General features: G+C 37.1%; 1 protein-coding gene across 5 annotated transcripts in view; it reads left to right on the top strand.

The window, feature by feature from the left end:
* Btbd7 (BTB domain containing 7) overlaps window positions 1–15,684 on the top strand; it is a 79,370-nt gene that overhangs the window by 23,727 nt on the left and 39,959 nt on the right. For 4 of the 5 annotated variants that reach the window (XM_050151489.1, XM_050151490.1, XM_050151491.1 and 1 more), the window contains exons 2-3: window positions 5,500–5,687; window positions 7,091–8,170. In XM_050151489.1, coding sequence (XP_050007446.1) covers window positions 5,606–5,687; window positions 7,091–8,170 — 1,162 coding nt within the window. In that variant the 5' untranslated portion in view covers window positions 5,500–5,605. Of the gene's footprint in view, window positions 1–5,499; window positions 5,688–7,090; window positions 8,171–9,348; window positions 9,408–15,684 lie in introns of all 5 variants that reach the window. The other variant, XM_050151493.1, reaches the window with a different exon arrangement.

Genomic DNA, 15,684 nt, shown 5'->3' with positions numbered 1-15,684 from the left:
TGACTGTCTTATATGTCCCTATGCCCACATTCACTTTCACACACATAAACACAAACACAAGAATGATACTGAATCTGACCACATCTCTAGGTAATGTCAGTTCATTGTGAAAGAAGCCAGAGGAACTTTATATTAATAAACATCAGAAAATTACGTGAAGGGAATGGAGACACAGAAGGAGAAGCACTTGAAGATTTGAGGTTCAAGATTGGAGGGGGGAAGATTCTGTTAGAATTGATATGAAATTGCTGCAATTTAATTAATTTTGAAATTTACTGATGGAACTAAGCTCTCCCCCTTTTGTGTATATTCTTTCTATAGAAATGCAAAAATATCCCCTGCAAAGAGGGACTGAGAATTGTCTTCTCTGTCTGAATGCTAAGAGATGTGTTATTTATGGTGTGTTAATCCACAATCAGGAAACTTCACCATTCATTGATGATTCGAAGTACTAGAAAGATTGTGACCAGTCCATTTAGGTTGGGGAGATAGCTTAGTGAGTAAACTGCTTGCCTTGTAAGCTTGTGAACCTGAGATTTTGATCCCTAGACCCCACATAAAAAGCTGGATGTGATGGTTTGCTCTTTTAGTCCCAAGGATGGTGAGATAGAAGGCAGAGACAGGTGGATATCTAGAACTCACTGGCCAGCCATCCTAGCCTTCTTGGTGAAATGCTGGGCCTATGAAAAACCTTGTCTCAAATAAAAGGTGGAAGGCACTAGGCATGATACCTGAGATTGTCTTCTAATCTCCATATACACATATGCACACCACCTCACATACAGTATGCACCCACCCACACAAACACACCAAGATCAGTTCATTTAACCTCGGGTTGGTGGGGGCGGTGCTTAACTGAGGTTGCACTTTCCTAAATCGACCGTGGGTAAATTTGAGACTCCCAGTCTGTGAGGACTATGAATCAACAAGCTCAGACATGCCATAATCTCCTCCTAGTGCCTATCTTTGAAGGTCCCAAATGTGATCTGTTTGGAAGACTAGACTCCTCTCCTGGCCAAATATCCTATCAATATAAAGATAATTGTGAGGCGCTGGCTTCTAAGTTTATCTCAGGAAATGGAGCAGAGATTTGACTGGGAACAAAAGATTTTTGACTGTGTGACCAACTTTCTCACCAGGGTTCCACAGCATTGGGGAAAGTCACCCAAAATACCAGTACATGGATAAAACTGTGCCCAATAATTGATAAATGCACTTCTAAAGCTCTTGGGATGAGTCTCACTAAAGGGAGAGCGCTATGGCTTCACACGGGATTTACAGCAAGAACAGTCACTATTCAAAAGGCAATATTCCTAGCGTCTTTCGTCTTGGCCTACCTCCTTCGTAATGTATTTTTCTGGTGGGTTGACCTGATTTGTAAACTGAAATCTCACTGCACAATCCTGAAGACCACAGCACGACTGTCTAGATCAAATTGCCCCGTGGGCATGTCTGTGAGATATTATCTTGTGGGAATACCTAGCCTATAAGTGGGCAGTATACCATTTCCTGGATTTGGGTCCTGCCTATATAAAAGCAAAGGAAGCAAGCTGAGCAGTAAGCATTCATGCATTCATTCCCTTTCTGGTTTTGACTGTGAATGTAAGCAGCTGCTTCGAGTTCCTGCCTTAATTCCTCCGACAACAATGGACTATAACCCGGAATACTAAGCCAAATAGACCCTTTCTCCCTTAAAGATGCTTTTGTCAGGATATATCATAGCAACAAAATCAAAACTAGAGTAACAGTTTAACCTCCACCTTAACATGTTCATTCAGAGAATTAAAAAAAAAATAGTACCTGTTCTGTCTACATGGAGAACTTGTTTTGTTTTGAGAAGTAAATGCTTTAATGCATGAAAAAGCTCTTTGAAAATCCTACATCCCTATTCTGTTGTGTAATAATCCCACTACAATCATGAAAAGAAATTTTAAGTCAGAGAGAATGCTTTTTAAAAAATATAAATCTGTCATTGCTTTTCTCTATTAATGTTTCATTTTCTATGTGGCATAAAATACATAATTACTATTCTAACCAGTTTTAAGTATACAGTTGATGACATTAAATAACTTTCATAGTTGTGCAAACATTGCCACTATCCATCTCTAAAGCACTCTCATTTTCCACAAATGAAAAACTACTCATTAAACCCTAACTCCACAACTCCTGACAACCACCATTCCAGTTCCTGTCTTTGAATTTGAGTATACTTAATACAAGTGCAATCACCCTATTTGACCTTCTGTGATGGATTTATTTCACTTACCATAATGCTTTCATTTTAATGCTTTAGCATGGGTCAGAATTTCCTTTTTAAAACTTAATTTAAAAAGCTTAGTGCAGCCACACGTGGTGGCACACACTTTTATCTCAGCATTTGAGAGATAAATATATGTGAGTTCAAGGTCAGCCTGGTCTACATAGTAAATTTCATGCCATCCAAGGCTACATAATGTGACCCTTTCTCGAAAAAAAAATATGAATTTTTGAGGATTGAGCCCAAGTAGTCCTCAGTCATATGAGATGAGCATTTAGCTCTGTCACAAGACTTTTCCTTACATATTTTAGGTATATATCACATTTTGTCTACCCATTCAGTCATCACTGAACCCTTGAGTTGCTTTTCCCCGTGGCTGTTGTAAAGAGTGTTGCTGTGCACACAGGAGCATAGATGGCCGTTGAGTCCCTGCTGTCACCTTCTTTGGAATAGATTCTCACAGGTAGGATTGATGGATCAAATAATAATTCTATGTTTAATACTTGAGGAAGCTGTACTTTTAAAACTAAAGCTCACTTATATTTGAAACATCTAGCAGTCACATTTGATGCTGTTTGTGCACCAGACGATGAATCCTTTCTTTTCCTGAAAATGTTTTTCTAAAAGGCTTAAGATTATAGACAAGGAATATGGTTCCCAAGAAACAATTTTGGGACTGCAAAAACTAAGTCATTGTGATTACCTGCCAGTATGTCTTTTAAAAACTTATTTCATTCAGTTGTTTTTCAACTTAATGCCTCGTAAGTTTCAGCTACTTTCCTACATGAGAAGGATTTAATGTTGACTTAAATGAAGGAATAGCCAGTCAGTCATGGTGCACAGATTTAATCCCAGCACTCGGGAGGCAGAGGAAGGCAGATCTCTGAGTTTGAAGCCAGCCTGGTCTACAAAGCAAGTTCCAGGACAGCAGGGCTACAGAGAAACTTTGTCTTGGAAAATCAAAAAGAAAGAAAGAAAAGAAAAATAATATAAATTCCATGACGGTCATTACTTCATTTAGTCTTTTTCTTTTCTTTCTTTCTTTTTGCAGGATGCTGGGTGTTATTTCTTGGCATATGGACATATGTCGTACACCCAAAGGCATATTCTGTTTGGAAAAGGCAGCAGTGAGACAACTAATCAAGAGAATCTAGGTTTCCAAATGTCATCTCAGAAAACATTATCTGATAAAATACTTTAATAGCCAACATAACTATTGATATTGAACATGAAAATAATACGAGAATTGTGCAGGCACATACAAATCTCGTAACAACCTGTGCTTCATAGAGTGGTGTACTAAAATGCAGTTAGGTCAAAAAAGACTTTGAGTTTCAAGAAATGAATACCTAGTCATGACCCAGCTGCAGAGGAAGCAAGATGTGACTGCCTCGCTGAAAAAGTTGCCAAGCCACGTGGCCAACATAGACAAGAATTAAGGGCAAATATAAGTTATAAGAATTAGTTAAGGGGCTGGAGAGATGGCTCAGTGGTTGAGAGCACTGGCTGTTCTTCCAGAGGTCCTCAGTTCAATTCCCAGCACCCACATGGTGGCTCACAGCCATCTGTAATTAGATCTGGTGTCCTCTTCTGGTCTGTATGTATGTATGTAGACAGAACACTGTCTACATAAATAATAATAATTATTATTATTATAACAATAACAGAATTAGTTAATAAGAAGAGCCTGAGATACTGGGCCAATCAGTTTTATAATTGATGTAGACCTCTGTGTTATTTCTTTGGGACATAATGACTGCGGGAACTGGGCAGGACCGAAAACTCAGTCAACAGAAGGTGTCCAACGTGTGGACAACTGCATCCATATAAAGCCTGAGAGAGCTTGGGTAGTAATTCTAGACAGAAAAGAATAGAGGTATGCATGGCTTATTGCTGGCATCGTTTTCTCGGGTGGGATCTGTTTGCTAGAGGCAAATGTGTCTCATTTTAGAGAGGCTTCCTGACTCAGCTTAAATGGTGTTTATAAATAGCCTACAGCACTCTTCTTGGTGGAGGTAGGGACCTTGAACCCCTTAGAGTGTGGCAATAAACTGGCTCTGGCCAGTACCTCTGCCCTGAGGCTGGAATCTCAGAAAGCTAAGGAATAGACTGGATCCAGCCATCAAAGCCAAGGCTTTAATCCTAGCTATATTGGTTAGCAAATTAAAGACTCATGTGATCAGAAAAAGAGAGATACATTAAAAATAGTTTCAGACAAAAAAACCTCTAAACAATTTACAGTGTGTTTAAAAATATATGTAGGCTTGGGAAAGAAAAAAAAACGGATAAAGTCCTTTTTAAAAAAGAGAGAGAGTAGTTGGATGTGGTGGCACACACCTTTAATCCCAACACTTGGAGGCAAAGGCAGACAGATCTCTGTGAGTTCAAGGACAGCCTGTCTACAGAGTTAGTTCCAGGACAAAGATACATAGAGAAACTCTGTCTCAAAAAGCCAAAAATTAAAAATAAAAATAAAAGAAATAGAGTTTAAAATAAAGCCATGTAATGGAAAACAGAGAATCTGGATACTGTATGTTATTATGTTCTCTTTGAATTGTTTGAATGTTGAGGAAGGAGCAACAGCTGCTAAAAGATACTTGTCTATAAATCAGCCTTGTTATTTTATAGGTGCAGAAGCTAAGGTTCATCAAAGTTGAGAGTAACTTGTCTCATGTATGTGATAATGCTTGTCTGTGTGTGTATGAACATATTCATAAAAGATCAGTTAAAAACAATTGCCAGGTGGTAGTGGCGTACACTTTTAAATCCAGGACTCGGGAGGCAGAGGCAAGTGGATCTCTGAGTTCGAGACCAGCCTGGTCTACAAAACAAACTCCAGGACAGCCAGGTCTATGCAGAGAAACTCTGTCTCATAAATAAATAAATAAATAAATAAATAAATAAATAAATAAATAAATAAATAAATAATATAAAAAATCATATGTGAACTTCTTAGTATATTATTTACAAAAATGCAGTTTGATGTAACTTTTTTAATAATTTATTTTTATGTGCAGTGTTTTACCTGTGTGTATGTCTGTGAAAGGGTGTTGGACCCTGGAGTTACAGACAATTTTAAACTGCCATGTGGGTGCTAGGAATTGAACCTGGGATCTCTGGAAGAGCAGGCAGTGCTCCTAACTGCTGAGCCATCTCTCTAGCCCAAGGTTGCTTTTTTTTTTTTAATTGTTGGTTTAAGATATATTTAAAACAATAAATAATTTATCTTTGTTTCCATCAAGAAATGGATGAAAAGAGGCTGCTGGATCCAGGGTTGAAGGTTCATAAAGGCCTCTGGGATTACACTCTGAAGAACCAGCAGATGGAATGCCGGAGTGACTGAAGAAAATGGGTGCTAATGCATCTAACTATCCTCATTCATGCTCCCCACGGGTAGGGGGAAATTCACAGGCCCAGCAGACTTTCATAGGTAACTTTGCAATTTTAAATTTTATTTTCTGTTGTGACTGTAAATAGAATTGTGTTAACAGTTATATTTGTAGATAAAAAAGAGTGCTGAGAGGTAGAAAAATTATTATAGGTAATAATTCTGCAGTATCTAGGTTCCCTGCCCTCACCCCAATGTTAATCGGGCTTGTTATAAATGCAGCCTTAGAGAAAAACATTTTATAATTATAGCCAATATTCTTAATTTGTAAGCTGCTTCTCATTTCCAAAAAATCCATTAGTTAAGCCTTAGTCCTTGATTGCCAGAAAACCAAAGACTTTTTTTAAAATTCAGGCAAAATTTTGTTTTTATTTGTTGTTTCTTTCTTTCCTTCGTTCCTCCTTCCTTTTTATTAAAAATTGTTACAGAACATTTTAATTTGGTAGGGGTATTTATGGCTATGGTAGAGGATTATTTGTGAGAGTCAGTTCTTTCCTAATCCCCATGCGGGTACCAGGAATCAAACTCAGAACATCAGGTTTAGTGACACGTGACTAAGGCATCTTTCTGGCCCTCTTAAAATAGATTTATTTCTTATTTTATTTTGTGTGTATGTACGTGTGTGTGTGTGGTGTGTACACATGCATATGGAAGTTTACTTGCCTGTGTGTACACGGGGAGAGCAGACATTAACATTAGGTGTTTTCTCAATCACACTCTACCTTTTTTGACTTTTAAGATTTTTTATTTTATTTTGTGTGTATGTGTTTCTCCCTCAAATATATGTTTGTGTGACAAGTGCCTACAGAATCCCCAAAAGGATGTTGAATCCTGTGCAACCGGAATTGCAGGTGGTCATGAGCTGTTTTGGGGGTTGTGAACCCAGCCCAGGACCTCTGTAAGAACAGCAATTCTTTAACCACTGAGCAATATCTCTAGCCCTCTACCTACAGATAGATCTGTCATTGAACCTGGAAGCTCATGTTTTAGCTACACTGGTTGGCCTGTGGTCCCCTAGGATCTGCTTGTCTCCAACTTCCCAACACTGTACCATTGTGTATCATTGTGTCCAGCTTTTACATGTCTGATGGGTATCTGAACTTAGGTCTTCATGGTCCAATAAACCATCTTCCCTTCTCCCCTCCCCAGCCATGCATACCTGCACACCAACACACACACACCTTTATTTGAGCTCTGCAGCCTAAGCTGTTATAATAGTCTTGACCTCCAGCCTCAGCCTCTAAAGTGTTGGGATTACAAGTATACACCACATGGTGCCTAGCCCTCTTTCTTAATATGAAACTGAGTTATTTGCATTCATAAGAAACAATGTTCAGTTTTATTTGAGTTGTATCATAATGTATTTGTAAAAGTTTTAGGCATGAAATATGTTAATGTTAAAAATGAATGTTACGAAATTATGATTTACTTAATTTTCTTCTTAGGAACATCATCCTATTCTCAGCAAGGCTATGGTTGTGAATCAAAGTTGTATAGCCTTGACCATGGCCACGAGAAACCACAAGACAAAAAAAAGAGAACCTCTGGCCTTGCTACCCTCAAAAAGAAATTTATTAAACGCCGAAAATCAAATAGGTCGGCCGATCACGCCAAGCAGATGCGAGAACTCCTCTCTGGGTGGGATGTGAGGGATGTCAATGCACTAGTAGAAGAATATGAGGGAACTTCAGCCTTAAAGGAGCTTTCTCTACAAGCCAGTTTGGCCAGACCAGAAGCCCGGACACTGCAGAAGGATATGGCTGACCTTTATGAGTATAAGTACTGTACTGATGTGGACTTAATATTTCAAGAAACTTGTTTTCCTGTTCATCGTGCTATTTTGGCAGCAAGGTGTCCATTTTTTAAAACACTGCTTTCTTCCTCGCCTGAGTATGGGGCAGAGATAATCATGGACATCAGTACAGCTGGTATTGATATGCCCATGTTTTCTGCCTTGTTACACTACCTTTATACGGGAGAATTTGGAATGGAGGACTCAAGGTTTCAGAATGTCGATATCCTTGTTCAGCTTAGTGAAGAATTTGGAACACCAAATTCCCTTGATGTAGATATGCGTGGACTCTTTGATTACATGTGTTATTATGATGTCGTCCTTAGTTTTTCTTCAGATTCTGAACTAGTTGAAGCTTTTGGTGGAAACCAGAACTGTTTAGATGAAGAGCTCAAAGCCCACAAGGCTGTTATTTCTGCACGATCCCCATTTTTCCGAAATTTACTACAAAGGAGGATACGGACTGGTGAAGAAATCACAGACCGAACTTTGAGAACTCCCACAAGAATTATATTAGATGAGTCCATTATACCAAAAAAATATGCAAAAGTGATATTACACTGTATGTATACCGACGTGGTGGACCTCTCTGTTTTGCACTGTAGCCCTTCTGTGGGGAGTCTCAGTGAAGTTCAGGCTCTCGTTGCAGGAAAGCCAAACATGACCAGGGCAGAAGAAGCCATGGAACTTTACCACATAGCATTGTTCTTGGAATTTAACATGCTTGCACAAGGTATGAAATTCTGGCTTTAAATTTTTATTTCTAAAATTATATATTTGTCTATCAAATTAAAACCACAACTACTTTAATTCTATATCAGTGTCTAGAATATACAGGGTTAATTTCTTTCTCAGTCTGTAATTAGGAATGATTAGACAACTTCAGGGTCAGTATTAATGTAGCTTTTCATTTACTAATACTTGATTAAGATCAAGTATTCAGTACTAATGATAAAGAACATTGGTGAGACTGCAGCCATGTTCTTGCCTAATATAAGATAATGGGTATGGGACTACGTGATTAGCCACCTATGCTGTCTCTGCTCTAACTTTGAACCTCCTCATTTCTCCAGATCTCAAGTTTAGATTCCTATATTTATATTTAACACCTCATTGATTCTTACTTGCTTAGAATAAATTTATTGTAAAAATAAGAGGTAGGACACATTTAAATTTATTTTAATTAAGTCTCTGGCTTACATTTTAAAATAGTTTGTATCTTACTTTCAGGTTCGACTTGTACATCAGGCATTAGCCTGTAAAGCAGTTACTGTCGGACCCAGATGCCTTTTTTATGTGTTTTAAACAAAACAGTTTGTCTATCTGGGTAGCATATTTTTTCCTGTGTTCTAAGCAAATGAATATATGAATATTGTGTTAGAGAAGTATATCTTTTGGTAAATGTTAAAGTCTTAACATTTCAGAGCTAGAAAGAGACATTCCCTACACAGAGGGAGTAAATACTTAGCTTTCTTTGGCCGTAAATTAAAATGAAACAATTTATATGACCCAGTATTACTTGAGAAGTTTAATTTTGCTAGTGCAGTAAGGAAAACTTAGCATGGTTTTCTATGTTGAAAAATACATGGCCAGATCAACTAATTAATAGGACTTTGAGAAATATTTTTTTAAACCCTAGTAGATGATGACGTTAGTAATAAGATGAGAAATTGGGCATTGATAAGAGAACAAAGATTACAATTTCTTTTACATAGTCTTTATAAATTTTTATTATTGTCTTTCAGTAACAGACTACTGTTTTTGTCACAGCAAGAATGTCATTAAACTGCTTTTATTAGTTTAAAATAATAATCATTATATTAATAGCTGACTATTTAGAGATGCCAGTTTATAGGGACAGTATCAGAAATGACCTAGCAGCTTGACCTACCATTCCTTTATTCTATAAAGCCAAATTTGTGAGAAAATGCTTCTACAGAAATTGTGAAGTTTGCCACAGCATCAAAAAGGTATGACAAGTCTTTCTTTTCTCAAACTGTGTGTCTTATATATTTACCTGTTTTTAAAAGTGAGAGTGCATACCTTAAGGTAGTAATATTTTAGTTTTTAATGAAAAGTGAAATTGCAAACTACTTCTTAGGTCTTTGGTGGTACTTGATTACCTGTCCTAGAACGCTTCTATTTTCTTTGGTGAGTTAAATTTTTTCTGTCACTTACATAGAAATTGCATTTTATACAGTGCACTTAAAGATCTTAATTGTCCCTCCTTTGTCTCAAATCTGGCTAAAAAAGTAGAGCTCTTGTCTCTTCCCATTTAACATTTGCAGGCGCGGTTTTCACTTTAGCTTCTTATGCTTTATGTGGTCCATGCCTTTTCCTCATACCCAGGATAAATTCTTACCAGGTCTTTTATGCCTTACCTCATTTCCATGAGGAGGACCGAGGAATTCATGTGATAAAGCTGAAAACTCAAGTTAGGAGCCAAATGGACTAGCTTTGAATCTTCCTCTACAGTGTCTTAACTTGCTTCACCACAAATGAGTCATATAGCTCTTAATTTTCTGTCTTACTGATTTGCAAAAAGAATAGTAATCCTATAAAGTATGATTCTGAAGATTAAGGAAATCATATATGTTAATTGATATGAACAGTATTTGATATGTAATAAGCATTCAATAAATGTCAGCTACTAATCTTTGTGACAGGTGCATCTTCATTGCCACAGTCATCTTTTTCTTCTCTCTTTCTGCCCTCCGCTAAGGCTAACGCTTTACTACTGAGCTTCATTCCTAGATGCTCAGTCTTTTCTAAAAATAATTTTATTATTTAAGTCCAATACTCAGTATATTTTGTAGATTCTTTTTAGACAATTATTGGCTTTAAGATTGTCTTATAATTTTATTACAGTTTTAAGTTTGTTTCTACCACTTACCATTGTACTTATCAAACTGTTAAGATCAGTCTATTTGTCACTTGCCTCTTAGCTTTTCCCAACAGGAGTTTTACATACCAGCGATACCTGTGCTCAGACATCTGTTGTATGTGATAATCTAAATCTTTCCCTACATGTCTCATGGTTCTAGTGATATATACCATTTTAGAGAGAATTGAGTAGTCCGTATTTATTATTTTAGTTTATGTGTATGAGTGTTTTGCCAATGTGTATGTATATGTACTGTGTGCATGCTTGGTGACTGAGGAGGCTAGAAGAGGGTACTAGATCCCCCAGGCTGAAGTAACAGATGATTGTGAGCTGGGAATTGAACATAGCTCCTCTGGAAGAACAACCAGTGCTCTTAAGCTATATCTCTAGCCCCCAGTCTGTATTTTTTGTTGTGTGATTCAAATAAGAATGCTCAGTATATCAAGCCTCCCAAAAACAGTGACCTAATTTTTTAACCCTTAACTTGACCAGCTTCCAAGAGTGTGTGCCTGGAATCATTGAAAAAGGCAGACTCACTGTCCTCACCCATTTTTTCTCTTTCCATTCTTTCCATTGTCCTGCATACTGGCACTTTTCCTTTTGTCAGAGGTCAGTGACGCCGACAGTTCATTTTACTTGTTCGTAATTGTACCGTCTTCAGCAGATGAGAGTCTGACTGTAATTCTAAAAGAATGATGAACTAAGCTGAAGACCACTTTCAGCAGATCAGAGCAGTCAGTCAAGCATGAGGCATAAAGAATTACTTTTAGTTTCATGAGTTCAAGTGACTGAGATGATGCGTATCTAATCAAGGAGCACTAGCATTTATAAACAGTTTTACTGAAAGTTTGGGTAAAGTTCTGAAATAGAACATTTGCTTACATATCTTACTTTAAACCTTAATTTGTTTGTATAGACTATAGATTTCCCTCTATTCCTCTGGTGTCACCTTTGCCTGGAGTACTTTTGTCTCTTATTATTAAATCTCTAAATACTGCCTTATCCTTTAAGAACAAACTCAAATGCTTTGTGTCTGTTTTATATTAGCCATTCCAAGTTAAAAAGTATTTTCTCTTTTCTAAGAATTTTCAGGCATTTGTTTTTGTTAAGTATTTTCATCTTCTAACTTGGCTCTGGTAATACCTTTGTACTGTCTCATTTCCTTTTGTCATATAGTTTATGTTTCCTAAAGAGAGAATCAAAGTCTTGATAGTATTCAAATCACCCCCAAGAACCTAGAATAGTACTTTTTTCTTGGTAGACTCTTCACTGTGTACTATGAATTATTCTTCTTAATTTGTTTTATTATTTTTTATGTGTGTGTAAGTAAGTACCTACACATTTATACTGTATATGCCTGGTGACCACAGAGATCAGAAGAGGGTGTTGGGTTGCAGCAGATACTCTTAACCACTGAACCATTGTTCCAGCCTCTAAATTATTCTGTTTTCTTTGGATTTCTAAATTTTTCATTGGTATTGGCATTTTGCCCTTATGTGTATTTGCACTGTGTACATGCTATGCCCACAGAGGCCAGAAGAGAGGATAGAATCTTCTGGAACAGGAGTTAGAAGAGGTTGTGAGATGCCAAGTGGGTGCTGGGAAGAAAAACTGAGTCATCTCTCTCTAGCCTCTGCATAATGTTTTCTTATGAAAGGGGAGCTGAACAGTGAGTTTAGGATGTGTGGTTCAGTGATAAATGTTTGCTTGCTTAGCTTGCCCAAGGAAGGCCTTGGAACTTGTAAACAAAATGAAAACACTTAACCCTAGTGTCAAAGATAAAAAGGAAGTATTATTTAGAAAAGTAGTTTAATATGTAATCTAAAGAGTGAGATTATCATCTAGCCCATCAGTTTAAGAAACATGTCAAATTGATCATCTGTTCACTTGATAGCTCACTGATATGGAAGAATATTATTTTAGCTTAAAATATCAGCAAACTTTCTCTATACAGTTCCAGTGGCCTGGAACTCTTAATTAGACCAAGCTAGCTTCTTTCCTTTTAAAATAATTTTATGTGCATTGGTGTTTTACCTGAGTTGTGTAAGGGTGTCAGATTCCCTGGAACAGGAATTACAGACAGTTGTGAGCTGCCATGTGGTTCCTGGGAATTGAAACTTTGGAAGAGCAGTCAGTGCTCTTAACCACTAAGCCATCTCTCTAGTTCCCCAAGCTAACTGAACTCAGAGATCTACCTGCTTCTGCCTCCTGAGTGTTGGAATTAAAGGTGTGTGCCACATGTTGGACTCCTAAGAGCAAACTTAACCTTTTGATCTAATTTATAATGTAGATCAAAGAACTAATTATGTTTCTAAAATTCAGCAATAAATTATTTACAGCAATGACAAGTTACTCACATTTATATTCAGTTATATAACTAAATGGCCCCATAATTTGGAAATTCTCATTCTAAATTGTCTTGTCTTGCCTTATTTATTAAGGAAAATAAAATTGTAAGCAGTTGTCAATACTTATTTGTTTTCTATTGAAAATGGAATGTTTATTTTCCCTTATTTGTATACTTAAAGACAGTAATGAATATTATAGCTTATTATGCAACATTTTTATTATAAATGTGTACCTAACACTGTGGCCGTAACAAGTATTTCTAAAATATGTACAGTTCATTTGCTGCAGAACCTGTTGAATCTACTTAAAGTCATACAATGCTTAATTAGAAATCCTTTTTTCTTTCCTTTTTCTTTTTTTCTTTTTGTGATTGAGTAATTGGTTTGGTTTTGTTTTGTTTTTTTGTTTGTTTGATTTTGAGACAAGGGTTCTCTGTATAGCCTTGGCTGTCCTAGACAGGCTGGCCTCAAACTCAGAGATCTTCTTGCCTCTGCCTCTCAAGTGTTGGGATTAAAGGTGTGTACCACCACTGCCAGTATATAATAACAAAGCTCTAAGGATTGGTGCAGGAATGAAATAGCAACAGACTGATAGATAATGTAGGGTCTCATTTTGCCTTGATTTGTTGAGCAATCTATTCACTATACTTTTTGCATATTACTATTTATATTTCAAAGTGAAACATAAAAATTAAAAATGTCAAGTTGCCAGAACTTTTGGTGTTAGTCATAAAATAAAGAACATACACTGTTTTCAAATCTCAGGTTAACATTTAATGACACTGTTGTTGTTCAAGATTATAACAGGAGAAAGATAATCTTTGGATGTCCAGGTATACCTAGCTTCATGACAGCACTGGCTATAAGTTGTTTCACTTAGTCTTTAAAACCCTGTGACAATTGTGCAGGTTGAGTAATAAGTAAACAGTGTCTGATGCAGAGTTTTGTAAACATGAACTTTGGATTTAAACCTAGGTTCCAATCCTAACTATGCACTAACAAAAATACTATTTGTGAATGTCTCCAAGTATGTTTATAGAACTGCTAAAATATTCGGTGACTAAAGGCTGGCCAGAAACATGGCTTCAGCCGTTTTTCTAGTACAATGATATAGTTTAGTCTCACTAAATAGGTCTCCATGAAGGAGATGGTTTTGATATATTAAGAATTTAAGGACCAAGGAGATAGCTCAGTTGGTAAATGTTTCTGTTACAAGCATTATGTCCTAAGTTTGATTCCAGAATCCAGGTAAAAAGCTGGGCATGTTGGTATGCATTTGCAATCCCAGCTCTGGAAAGGGAGAACCAGGCAGATCCCATGGCCCAGTAGCCAGGCATGTAAGCTCCAGGCCTTGTCTCGAGAACAAGATAGATGTACTCAAGAAACACTACCCAAAAAAAAAAAAAAAAAAAAAAAAAACCTACCCAAAATTGTTTTCTGGCCTTTGCATGTACATGTATATAATTCTTATATAGTTCATGCTTAGTGTTCACGTATGTGTGCTATGTTTTTACATGTTCGTGTTTGAAGGTAAAATATATACATATCTAAAACTACTTCCAGAAGCTGGGCAGTGGTGATGGCGAGCCTTTAATCCCAGCACTTGAGAGGCAGAAGTAGGCAGATCTCTGAGTTTGAGGCTAGCCTATTCTACAAAGCTAGTTCCAGGAAAGCTCAGAGATGCATGATGTCTCAAAAAATTAAAAAATAAAATTAGTACCAGGAAACAGAATACATTTACACACTTAAATGTCTTTGTTATCAAAGACATGTTATCAAACATACTCCTCTTTAACTATAATAATTAAACCTTTCCCAATGATTTGGTATAAAATTAGGCTTACACTGTCAGTGTCCTTCCTGAATTGAATCTTGCATCAAAAACAATGCTAATTTTGTTTTGTTTTTTGAGACCAGGTTTCTTTGTGTAACAGCCCTAACTGTCCTGGAACTAGCCCTGTAAGCCAGGATGTCCTTATACTCAAAAAGATCCGCCTGTCTCTGTCTCCCAAGTGCTGGAATTAAAGGCGTGCGCCACCATCGCCCTGTAACAATGCTGACTTTTTTTTTTAAATATTTATTTATTATGTATACAATATTCTGTCTGTGTGTATGTCTGCTATGTATGCTGGCCAGAAGAGGGCACCAGACCTCATTACAGATGGTTGTGAGCCACCATGTGGTTGCCGGGAATTGAACTCAGGACCTTTGGAAGAGCAGGCAATGCTCTTAACCACTGAGCCATCTCTCCAGCCCCAACAATGCTGACTTTTTAAAAACTATCTTTGACTAGAATTCCAAGAAACGCATAGATCTTACTGTTTTCTAAATATATTGGCATTTGAATTTATATCTTACTATGAGAGGTTCAGAAAATGCCCTAAGCTAAACTGTGTAATTAGTGTGTTATTCTTTACTCCTATTAATTTAAAACTAAGTAAATAGTGCGAGAGAGAGATGGCTCAGGGGGTAGAACCTGCTGCCAAGCCCAATGACCTGAGTTCAGTCCCTGGGACCCACATGGTAGAAGGAGAGAACTTAACTCCTTCAAACTGTCCTCTGACCTCCTCACACATGCCTAGACATATACACAAAAGCACATACACACAAAATAAAATTTTTAAAGAAGAAATAAACTAGGTAGAGGTTTTGTTGGTTTGTAGTTGTGAGTAGTAAAAATAGTAAGCATTCAGAGGCTGGAGAGATGGCTCAGTGCTTAAGAGCATTTGCTGTTCTTGCAGAGGACTTAGGTTTCATTCCCAGCATCCACATGGAGGCTCATCACTATCCACAACCCCATGTTCAAGGGACCTAACACCCCCTTCTGACCTCCACAGGCACCATGCATATATATGCAGGCAAACACTCATACATAAAATAATAAATCTTTAAAAAAATAGTTTAAAAAAAAAACAGCTTAGATCAAAAGAATGGAGGTATTAAGGGCAAAGTAATTGAGGCTCATCCAGGCTGCCAGAGTGTTTGCTGAGGTGCTCAGAAACTTACTAGGACAAG

This window comes from Alexandromys fortis, unplaced genomic scaffold (assembly GCF_014885135.2).
Source record: "Alexandromys fortis isolate MF-2015 unplaced genomic scaffold, M_Fortis_MF-2015_v1.1 scaffold_63, whole genome shotgun sequence".
Lineage (NCBI taxonomy): Eukaryota > Metazoa > Chordata > Mammalia > Rodentia > Cricetidae > Alexandromys > Alexandromys fortis.
This window is presented reverse-complemented; position numbering and strand designations above follow the sequence as displayed.